This window comes from Indicator indicator, chromosome 8, assembly GCF_027791375.1.
Source record: "Indicator indicator isolate 239-I01 chromosome 8, UM_Iind_1.1, whole genome shotgun sequence".
NCBI classification, from domain to species: Eukaryota; Metazoa; Chordata; class Aves; order Piciformes; family Indicatoridae; genus Indicator; species Indicator indicator.
Genome location: NC_072017.1, coordinates 29370639 through 29383120, shown reverse-complemented (window position 1 = coordinate 29383120; position 12482 = coordinate 29370639). Strand labels below are relative to the sequence as shown.

General features: G+C 40.2%; 1 protein-coding gene across 2 annotated transcripts in view; it reads right to left on the bottom strand.

Annotated features, from left to right (window-relative positions):
• The window catches only part of CCSER1 (coiled-coil serine rich protein 1), an 816857-nt gene that overhangs the window by 378844 nt on the left and 425531 nt on the right, over positions 1-12482 (bottom strand). The window contains exons 8-9 of one of the 2 annotated variants that reach the window (XM_054382973.1): positions 10827-10892; positions 4810-4816 (exon numbers count right to left, since the gene is read on the bottom strand). In XM_054382973.1, coding sequence (XP_054238948.1) covers positions 4810-4816; positions 10827-10892 — 73 coding nt within the window. Of the gene's footprint in view, positions 1-4809; positions 4817-10814; positions 10893-12482 lie in introns of both variants that reach the window. The other variant, XM_054382972.1, reaches the window with a different exon arrangement.

Genomic DNA, 12482 nt, shown 5'->3' with positions numbered 1-12482 from the left:
TTGGCTTCGTTCCTGTTTAAACTCCATTTCCTGCCTTCCATCTCACCCAATGTTGTTCCGCATTGTACATTTCTTCTAAGTATATATTGATTCCAGAATTGATACTGTGTAGAGTATGTTGCTATATAGAATAATTGTTAGGATCTGTCTGTTTAAATTTTAAGCAGCAATAATGAAAACAACCTGAATGTAAATGTCTGGTTTCAATCTTGTGAGTCACAAGGTGGACAGTCCCTTTAAAGCAGGATCATTTTAGGAACAGGCATTACATTTATTAGAAGTTGGGGGAAACGAGGCCTCTGGCATTTGGGTTTATGCCACCTGAATCTCCAGGCACTTAAAAAGCTTTGTTGAATGCGGTGTTTCCACGAGATTTGTGGAAAACATAGAGGTCCTGGTCCAGCAGGTCCCACCAGGGTGAGCTAAAACACAGTGACAGAGCAGGCTGTGAGGACAGACCATGGGCACAGGGAGGGACAAGAGGGCCCCCCCTCTGTGGAACCACTGCCTAGTTGTTAAGGCTACATGAACGGTACAGTTCCACTGTCCCACAGCCTATCCCCACTACGTTCACTGTTTCAGTTCTATTTTAACAGCTGCTCTTCTCCCCAGTTGCCTTTCCCATCTGCTTCAAGGATGCAGCACTTTGCATCTTTTACTCCCATCCTTTCTCACACGGTTCAGGGGTACAACATCTCTTATAACTGTCCAGGGCCCCACACAGACATGAAGGCCAGATAAACATTTTGCTATCACTCCCTTTTTGGGTTGCCATGGTTGAAAGTCTGGCTCTTGCTGCATTATTCATATTCATATCTGTGAGATTCTAACTATATTCCAGAATGAGGAAAAAGAAATCATTAATGTTAATGATACCACCCCTCCAACTGACCTGAAGCCATGGACCTTCACAAGAAAGGCTGAACAGGAGCAAGAGCTACATCAGGAAAAAGAGAAGGAATTAAGAGCTTTAGGTACATTTCATAGAATCTTAGGATCATAGAATAGCCTAGGCTGGAAGAGACCTTAGAGTTCATCCAACCCAACCTCCCTGCCATGGGCACCTCTCACCCAGCTCAGCTTACTCAAGGCCACATCAATCCTGGCCTTCAACATCTCCAGGCAGGGGGCATCCACAGTCTCTTTGGACAATCCATTCCAGATCACCTTTGTGGCCCTCCTCTGGACTTGTTCCAACAGAATAGAATTTTGACTGAAGTAGATGTGCTAGTATCATGGTAAGTGGAATAACAATAATAATGACAAGAGCAAATCCTTGCTTGGACTGTTCAGACTTTAATTAGACTAACACTTGATTCCTGCCTATGCTTGTGTCTACAGGAAGCCTGAATATTATTTGTCAATCATGATTTTTTTGCAAACCATTCAAATACTATGTGAGCAAAAAAAGCCAAATCCAAGTGTTGGAAATGGTGGTTTAAATTCCTGGGAAAGTTAAAATGCAATGGTTAGACTCTTTAGCCCTGAAGTCAAAAGACTGTATTCAGTTCTACACTGACATGACATCTCTATCAGGCAACAAGTACACCAGCTGCTTTTGCATTCTTTCATAGACTTAAGAGGAACAGGTTAAAAGCTTTTGCATTTAGGAAGTGAAACTACTTTTCTTCTCATCAGAATCTGGAAATGATTTTTTTTTCTGCCTTCCAATCTTCTTTCACTGACTTACACAGGTTTTTTGACAACTCTCTCCATTTCCAGCACGTACTTCTGTAAGCAAAGCAACAATGGAAAATGTTCTATCCTAATCCAGGGAACAGTATGAGACATGAGCTGAAAATATGACCACGATAAAGATGATGATGGAAAAAGAAAGCACAACAGAGACGAAGAGATAGATATTTCCATGCAGGAGGGATTTTCTATTAGCAAGGAAGAGAAGGAAGAAAAGCAACACCTTAAATCCAACAAGGGAAGTGAAATTTCAAAGGATAATACACATATGCTCATTTCTGCTGTTTCTTTACATTATGTATTTCAGAGTTAATTGCTTTTTTCAATATAATTTCAACAAATACTGTAAGAATTATGCAATTATACGTGAAGAAGTTTCAGGAAGCCTGATAGAAAAGATGAGAGAGGATGCTGACGATGGGTGTTAAAAACAGAAGAGAAGATGTTACAAGATGGATAAGCAACACCACCACGTTAAGTGGTACAGAATCAGCAAACACAATGCAGCATCATCTGTGAAGTAGGCTCCTTCACTTTAAAGACTTACATGAGTATTTAGTTGATTGCTTTTATTTTCAAATCAGATCCATTAAATAATTACTAGAGAAATATTATTTTAAAATCAGAGTAGTGCATCTGCTGTTTGAAATTAAAGCCACAGCTTCTAAACAGGTGTTCCAGTTGAACAACTGTTGTTATTATACACTATGAGACCTGATCCAAATGACAAAGTAACAAGATTCAAGCACTATCTCTTGTTCGTTAGAAAAGTTATAAATGAGAAAGCTTGAAGAATACTGCTGGCACAAGCACCTTCTTATCTTACCTGGTAAGGGTGATTGCAGAGTACATCCTCAGGTGAATAATGTTAATCCTGGGGAAGGGAGCACTGAAGCAACTGACAGTAGTGACAGAGCTTGTGGTGAACTCTCCAGTCACCTTCTGATTTTTTTTTAATAAACCCATGAATCAGGAATGACCCTTCCCCCCAGCCCTGCTGTGAACAACAGCTGTCCACTCAAACAGCAGTCACATCCAGCAAACACAATATTCACTTTGTTCACAGGTATCAGTGCTGGCCTAGCAGTGTCTCAGAACCTGAAGTGCTCAGAAAATACAATAAAGGGCAGAGTGATTCTAATAGATTAAAAGATCAAAGTCTGTGGTTTTGGGATCACTTTCTATTCTTCTATCTCCTGGCCTAATACTGAGCAAATGAGGACCTTGCCAAAATTTACCAAATCCCTTGCAGAAATGTCTCTTGAATCACACATGATAATGACATACACAATTCTGAGCATCCAGCAGCTAGAGCACATACCAAAAGGTGTTCACAACTGGTGCAAAAATGTTATTACTGAAGAACTACAGATCTTAAAAAAAAAAACAACTAAGTTTCTTTAAGTTTCCAGACCTTGAAGATGCATTTTTCTCCATTTCAGAGACAAGCACCACTGAAGGATTTCCTCAGACGTAGCAACTCACCAATGGATGATTAAGTGCACAAAAGGGTAAGAATAATTGAGCTTTATTTCAGAGACCAACTTTGTGATACCTTGCTAAAAATTTACTCATATATATATTTAATAATGAAGATATTACTGCCCCAAAAGTAATGTTTGACTTTTAATAATACAAACACTACATTAAGTAGTAGAATTTTGCCAGGACTGGTAACTTGCAGCTCATTTCATATGCAGCAGTATTTAATCTAATCCATAACTGCAGAATGTCCAGATGATTTTTAATTTAATAACGATGGAACCAATGGGATGTTGATGGGTTTGTAAAGTAAGCCTTCAGAACATGGAGAATTCCACAGGGCCTTTGAAAACAAAAAGAGAGAGAAAAAAAAAAAGAAAATAAACCAGAAATGAAATGACATATTGGAGATGCATGGTTTGAAGGCAACACAAAGTTAAATGAAAAAAAGATCACTTCTGCTGCATGCAGGCATTCGAGCAGCACGTGATCATAAAGCTTCATTCACACTAATGATCTGCAGAACAAGGAATTAAGTATCCGTGCACACAAACCCAGAAATTGGACTTGTCAGTTTCTGCATGATAGAGTTCTAGTTAGAAAACAGCTATGTGCAATAGACACAGCCATGTTTGCACAGGACAAAGGGCCCCAGAGAGAGCTAAGACAGGGAATCTACATGCAGCATGCAGACGACATGAAAGCACTCGCAGGTTATGGCAAAGCTGTGCAAGTGAATCATTCCAACAGCACTCAGGCTAAACATCCTCGTATGTCGAAGCCATACACATCGCTTTATAACACGCTGCTCGTCCAGTCCTCAGCTCTGAATTTTGCTCATTGATCTTTTCTCTAAGTTTCTATCTAAATTCTCAGTTCATTCTTTTGAACAAAATTTGAAGGATTCCACTGCTGCTGCCCAAATGACTCTCTGGCCTCAGTAACAGGACAGTGCTACTTTTCAGCATAATGTATGAAAAGTCAGCAAGGTATAATCTAGTGGGACAAAGATGGCTTTTTAGTGTCAATCAAATAAAAACTACTGAAAGGGCTTGTTTGTCAGTGTTCCACTTCTTTCTATCCTAAGTGCAATAGGTCAGTGAGGATGCAGCAAAAACATGTTATTAGTTCTAGAGATAACTGCTCATTTAATGAGTATTTAGAGATGTCATGAACTGCCTGGTAGCATCTTTACAATGAAGCAATGTAATTATAACATGCTGAAAATATACTACTGGCAATAACACTTTGTTAAGTCATACTCATAAGTATACCACAGAGATTAGAAAATGTCTAGATGGATACGGTCCTGCTCTGACATGGGGGTTGAACTCGATGATCCTTTTGGGTCCCTTCCAAACCCCTGACATCCTGTGATCCTGTGGTATGCTCAAGTGAAAAAGTGAAATTCTGGAGAACTCCAAGGAGAAGGCAAAGCAGAAAAAGTGGGAAAAGCACTATCTTCAAAAAAAGGAACTTGTAAGCTATGTGAGTAGTAATAATAAACACTCTCCTTTACCACTTTCCCTTCTTCTCTCCCCTATCCCAAGACATCTAAGCAACAGTTAGTAAATCTGATCAGTGTTTCCAAGTACCTCATATTTTATTGCATTTTAAAAGCAAGATGGAAACAGCACAACTGCAGATACAAAGGCAGAGGAACCTTACGACAGGGAAATATAGAATAAGCAGAAAGATGGAAAACTTCACAGGCAAGACAAACATCACACTTATTGTAAAGCAGAGTACAGGAAAACAACTTTTTTAAAGATACAGAGACTCCAGTGTTCCATTAAGTTCTGGTTTATTAATTCCAGCAGTCAGATGCCAGCCTGAATTCCACAAATCTAAACTGAAGATCATCCATGCTAACTGGGCACCATAACAGGATGGAAATGTTACTGTTCTTTACTTAAACATGGCAACATCAAATGCATGATACCTGTTGATGATCACCCACAGAATTCAAGTGATTAGTGGAAGTCTGTCTGTTCCACAAGGCAACTCTCAGTTTCAGTTCTGGAATGCAGTTAGTTTTCAAATTCATTTATGTGAAGAACTGATTGGGTTTTCTGTATAGCACCACACCCTCAGCACCACACCCTCTAGCAAGTTCAGCACCAATAGCTTGAACTGTTTATCCCAACAGAGAGCTGTACTAGATGTAACAGTCCATGGTCCTGACTTCCTGGCAAAACAGAATTCAAACAGCCAGTCTGATGGTTTGAGATGAGGCATCATGCTTGGTAAGGGTTGGTGGGAGACCATCATTAAACCCCAGAAAGTTTTGGCATAGTATTTCACTATTAATCAATGAGAATTGAGCAGAATTTGCACAAGAAGGACACATAACGTTTGAAATGGTGTTCTAAAATTATGTTAAAAAAAAAAAAAAAGGAGGAAACTGGACATAAGAGGAGAAAATTATTTTGGGCAAGGAATTAGCATGCCAAAACAAGTTGGATATCTAGACATGAATGGGTGCTCAGAGGTATAAGGAAAGCAAAGCCTGAAATAGTTCCTGATTTGATTTATAAAGTTGGGGTTTTTTTAAAGGCATATTATAAATGAATTTGCTTTATTTCACTGTGTATGTTAGAAAAAGAGCTCAGAAATAAAATCAGAAATCAGTTGAGAAAATCATCTAGTAGTAATATACAATAGCAAGCGGACATCAGCCTCCAAAGGTGGGGTGACGAGGGCGATGGGGAGTGAGAAGGCAGAAGCAGGAGGCAACTAATTTCATACTGTAACAAACTGTGCAACACTGTGCCCAGAAATATATTCAGATTAACTGCAAAGGTCAAGAAATTTAAGTACTTTAGTATTCTATTCTCCTGCCTTCCTAAAGTAGAGGACACAGTGCAACACAGTCCCTCAGAGCGTTTATTAAGCATGCTGGCCAGCTGTCAGTGAGCATAAAAGGAAGGTAAATGGGAACAGTTTGAGCATCCAGCTCTTCCATTCCCTCCCAGTGACACACAGGGGCCCTGCAGAAAACAGTGCCTAGGCATTGACAGGTAAACAGAAGCATACTGCACAAGCAACTGTACAAGCAAGCTACAAAACAAACACCCTGACAATGTATTAGTAAGGATATATATTAATGTTAATCTTGCAGGTTAGTAGAGGTGCTCAGAATCAGTGCCTGCTGGGGTATCGGCGAGCGCTGCTGTGAACGCAACGCTGGCTACCACCAGGTGAAGGTGAATCCTGTATGTTGCTTTGCAAACCAAAGAGCAAGCAGCTTGGGAAGCAATGCCACACAAGTTTGTTATCTGGAACTCTACAAGCTTAATACCAAATGTAATGACCACTAAACTCCAAAGGGGTCTCATGAAATGTAGAATGAGAAGAGCACCAGTCCAAAACCTATTTCTGTCAGCTTCACTCTCAGTGGGAATGGCAAAGAACAAATGGAACAGCAGGTTTGACGTGAAACCTATAGTGTCAGCTCAAGGCAAGCTCAGAAAATGCATTGTAGGAATCATGGGAGCTCTTAGGAATCCCTGTTCCATGTCGAATAAAACTAAGAACAAATTGTTTTCATCCAGGGACTGAAGAAGCAACTCCAAGTTGAACTTCTTCTGGTGACAGCAATACAGAACTGCCCTGTGATGTTTTTATCCGGCTTTTGAGACACACTTTAATGAAAACTCATTAACAACGGTGTATGCTGCAAAGCATGTGAAATGCCTGCCTGATGCTTTGGACTATTTGGTTAGCTAGCAGCCACTACTAGATCTGTATTGCTCAACATGATCTTGTTGAATCAGTCCCAACAATCTCTATTCATTTTCTAGCACATTTTAGTAACCTGATCAAAATAGAAGAAATTATTCCTTAATCTCTCAATAAAATCAGGCTTTGCAAACCAGGGAAGGTAAAGGAGATTAAATTGGCACCTCTTAAGACACTTCAATCATTTATTATTTAGCAGTGTCCCACATCAATCTGTTGTGCATATGGCTCTTACTGCGAAACTCCCAATATGCTTCACATGATTCTCAGTAAATAGACTGGAAAACAGAATATAGATCTAGGACTGTCATAGCATGGAGGTCTCAATATCCTGCAGTAGGAAGCAGTAAGCTGCAATACTTTCTAGTGTCTTCCCTCGAATACATAAATCAGCTGGCTTGGTATTTTACTTTCAATTTAGTCAAGTCCCAGAGTGGTCATGTTAATCACTTCAGGAAACCGTAGCATTTCTTATTGTAGAAGACCTTCTTCCTCTACCAGAACCTATTTTAAACTTCATGTTTTAATTCCATAATTAAATTTTCTATTAGATTGTTTTAATATGGAAGAGAGATTAAGCAGTGTGCTTTCCAGTTCAAACAGCTCATTATGAGAAACTCATCTTTACTTCACAGACTTTAGTTTCCACTTGTTTGCTAATACAGTACTCTAAAGCAATTGCAGTTGACAAACTGCAGTGCACAGCACTGGGGAAAACAGAGAAATTTATTACAAGTATTAGGCAACAATTTACTGGTATTGCAGGAGACCTCATTGTCCAAGCTCTGCTGATCATTTTGACAGCCAGGACCTGACTGTCATTAGGTTATATTTGCTAACACAAAATATCCCATATTTATTTCCATAACCTCTCAAATAACTCTTGAAACTGTCAGTCAGCACTGTTTGAACATTTCCAGAGCAGCTCCACAAAGACAAGAACATGTCTTCACTTCGAGACATTGCACTTCTACCTTCTTCACCCATTCCTTCCTAAATATAGACCTACCTCTACAGCCTTTTTTCATTACTATACACCCTCTGGACAAAAGCAATCACTCCTCACCAAAGTCAGAACTCCCACTTACTTTTAAAGAGAACTAAATGAACTCCAAGGCTGAAGAACAGACTCTCAGCCACTGTAGACATTGTCCAGAAGTCAAACAAAAAACAGTATTGCTTTCTTATAGAGGCCAAACTGCTTTGTGTGTGTGTGTGTGTGTGTTTGGAATTATAGCAGCAAATTTGTAGTGACAATAGAATTAACTTATTTTTTCTGCTGCCCTGTTAAACTAGATATCTGAAGCATTCAGTGCATGCTATTCTCAGAATGCATGACTAATGGGGTTAAAATGCCATCTGACATTCTCTGATCTGTTTTGTATTTTTCTATTTAATCCAATTTCACATCAGCAGAACATTCTTGTAGTTACACACACTTATGCACCTCCTCAATAAAAGGATGTGCAGATGCTACTTGACAGGGTTACAACTTGCTCTTTAAAATCTCATAGAAAAGCAAATAATACAAAGGTAATTTTCACTTGGTGTCAACAGGAACACAGTGGAACCTCTCATTATCTGTAATAGCTATCCTTTGAAGAAAAACTAATAAATGACCAAACAGGCTAATAAATAACCAGATTTTTATAACAATATTATGAGAAGTGTTAACTATTTATTTGCAGCTCCCTTTGTGATGATCACAGTAAGCATGACTCATTCCTGTAGATTAGTTCAGCTTCCTCTGAAATCAATTCCTTGCAATGCATTTTCACAACTAAGCTGCACAAGACAAATACAGGTGGATGTGCTGCTCTTGAATTGCATCACCCTATACAAGACAAGACACGACTGCAGCTGTGACATGGGAGAAACATTTTACCAGGGAAAGTTGAAAAATGTATCCACTAACATTGAAAAAAATATTGCTAAAGAAAAGATTTTTTTTAATTGCTGGATTTATTTTTAATACTCAGATCTGAGCCAGAAAACTCTGCTGGGTGGGGAGGAAGGGGTTCTAATTTTATTGCAGAATCAGCAATCATCAATTTTACTGACAGAAGACCTCCTCCTCTCCACAAACTACATGGGAACACAGACTGGGAAAAGGATAAAAAAAAAATAACTGCATTTACAGCATGGATCTCTGCAGCCTGATATACCATATATTCCTCTTGGGTGGCAATTGCCAAGTGCATAAATCACATCTAGTTACAAAACAACAACAACAACGACAAACCAAACCAAAACAAACTAAACAAAAATCCTCCAACAAACCCAAAACAAAATACAAAAACCTCCCAACCACCACCAACCAAAACCCCCCAAAATTAACAAAACCAAAACAAAGACAAAACCAACAAAACTCAAACCAAACCTACAAATTGCTTATTCTCACTTTTAGTGGAAGACCTCTATTTAACATTTAACATGTAGTAAAGTAGTTGATGATTAGTCCCAGATGCAAGGGACATAGCACTGTAACATACACAAATATTTTATCTGTTAAAAGAATATGATGGGATTCTCACCATTAATATATAAACCTCAGAATTTCCGTAAATTCTAACAGACAACAATTCTTAGGCACAGTGGGAAATAAAGGTTTATACCAGAAATTAGTGCACTAAGTATTGACTTAGTTGCCCTAAATAAAAAAGAAGTATTAAAAAAAACCCAAAACCAACCCAACAAACAAACCAAAACAAACCAAACAAAAAATTAAAAACAAAACCAAAACTAAATTAAAGGAAACAAACAAAAAAACCCCATAAACCAAACAAAAAACCTCTACAACCCTTACCCCAAAAAAACCCACCAAACCCCTACAACAACCCAGACAATCCACAAGTTCTGATTAGTATATTAAAAAGTGCTAATTATAATTGGTTGTAATTATAAAAAGTGATTTACATTTTTTTACAGAGGTTAGTACTCCTGGCTTGCATCAGTTTAAAAGACAGTGTGGAAAAAACACCAAGGTGCTATTTGCTTCATGAACTTTACAGATTAAAATATACAATTTTTATATTTCTATCTTCAGAAGACAAAACTTTCCTGCTCCTTTGACCCAACCACCCTGAAAGGAATGGTTGAGAAGCTGCTTTAATTCCAGTGTTTCTTTTATCCATGTGAAGCAGCATGTTGATTGAGAGCAATGCAGAACCACAGTCCTGTATTGCACAACAGTCTCTGCTAAGAAGCATTCTTAGATTTTGCTCAAATCACGAAAGAGAACTATGCCAAATATTCCACATTATGGCATTCTGAATCAAAGATTACTTAAGGAGGTTCATCTAAACAAGTGAATCTCTTGCACATATTCAACCAATGTCTCACAGACAACATTTTCATAAAAAAAAGGGGAAAAAATATAGAGTTAAGGAATCTTTCTTAACCATGTTCTTGCATGAGGGTACAAACTGTTCATTCACTTTCTAGCAGACAGTCTGACAGATGCTCTTCAGGAAGCAGGATTTTAACATTACTTGGCAAAACTGTCTTACAAAATTCAAATTTGGATTGGACAGCATATGGTGATTAGAAACATAATAATCTCATTAAACTGCCAATAAGTGTGCAAATGAATACTGAAAAACAACAAAAAAAATTACAATCCACTAATGCATACTCCCACAGCCACTTATGCTAAACCTCAGCTCTTCATAAGAGGACAAAATTAGTAGGGAATTGGTATGCTGGCAGGTAGCTGCAATTATCTTCTCATGCCTCAGAAGGTGTCTTAGAACTATTTAAGAGCAAAGGATGAATGATGTTGCAGTAACTCCCAAGAAATCAATGCATGGACACAAGGGCAGCAGAGGCACAGGGGCTGAAGGCAGTCTGCACACCCACAAAGACAATAAAACCCACTGCTCAATACAGCTACTTACATCATGGCCCACCAGTTCTGTCTGCGTGGATTTATCTGCTTGGGATGACAGAGCCTTCTGAAAGCACTGAGCCTTTTCCTGTAAAACACAAAACCACATCACAGGTGAGTCGTGTCTTTTCTCACTGGGCTTTGAAGTTGCAAATATCCAGATTAGTTCAAAACCCAAGCATGGAGAGATGTTCAGAGAGAAATTTATTATGGCACTATGCTTTCTGGAAGGTTAATTTTCCTTATTGTTATTTCCTTTTATCAATTTACTTTTCTCTTTAAACACTGGACGTGGAAAGTCTGACTCTGTGGGAGAATGGGGCCCACAAGAATGACACTGTTTCACTATGTTGCAAAAGCAATCTTCCAGGGCAGGTAGAGGCAAAAAGCAGAGAGCAGCAGCAGTGATGTTGCAAACACCAGCACCCTTCCAACCACACAGAAACCATCGCTTCCTAAGAGACATCCAGGAACGCACTAACCCCACCACAGACCACAACGCTGAGACCACTTGCCCCTTGCCTGATGCAAACACAAAACCCAAACACTTCTTCAGCATTGTACTGATTTCTGCTTATGCTGTTTGACGTGTCCGAGTCCTCACAGTTCCTTTGATCTTTGGCATTGGAATAGACATTAACCCAGCAGCTCTGCTAAGAAACACAGAAAACAGAATCACAGAAAACACTTGGTTGGAAGAGATCTCAAAGGTCATCCAGTCCAACTTTCATCCCAGAACTGAAGGGTCAACCTAACTGCCAAGCCTACAGGCTGCTTAAACACTTCCAGGGATGGTCACTCCAGCACTGCCGTGGGCAGACCATTCCAATGGCTGAGAACCCTCTCTGCAAAGAAAAATTTCCTAGCATCCAGCCCGAACCACTCCTGGTGCAGCTTGAAACCATTTCCTCTGCTCCTGTCTCTTGCTACCAAGGAGCAGAGGCTTCCCCCTCCTCACTCCAACCTCCCTTCAGGGAGCTGCAGAGAGCAATGAGGTCTCTCCTCAGCCTCCTCTTCTCCAGCCTGAACACCCCCAGCTCCCTCAGCCCCTCCTCTAGCCCAGGTGCTCCAGGCACTTCTCCAAGCTCATTGCCCTTCTCTGGACACTCTCCAGCCCCTCAATGTCCTTCCTGGAGTGAGGGGCCCAGAGCTGAATACAGCACTCGAGGTGTGGCCTCCCCAGTGCTGAGCACAGGGGGATGGTCACCTCCTGTCCCTGCTGCCCACCCTGGCTCTGATCCCAGCCAGGATGCCATTGGCTTTCTTGGCCACCTGGACACTGCTGGCTCACGTTTAATCATCAACCAATACCCCCATGTCTGAGTCACAACGTTCTAACCACACATCTCCAAGTCTGTAGCTCCCCATTGGGTTGTTGTGACCCAGGTGCAGAACCTGGCCCTTGGCCTGGTTGAACTTCATACAATTAGCTTTGGCCCATGGGTTGCACTTGTCCAGATCCCTCTGCAAAGCCTCCCTACCCTCTAGCAGATGGACACAGCCACCCAGCTTGGTGTCATCTGCAGACTTACTGGGGGTGCCTCAATGCCCTCATCCAGATCATTGACAAAGATATTGAGGAATACAGGCCCCAATATTGAACCCTGGGGGACACCACTGGTGACTGTTAACCAGGCAGACTTAACTCCATTCCTCACCACTCTTTGGGCCTGGCCAG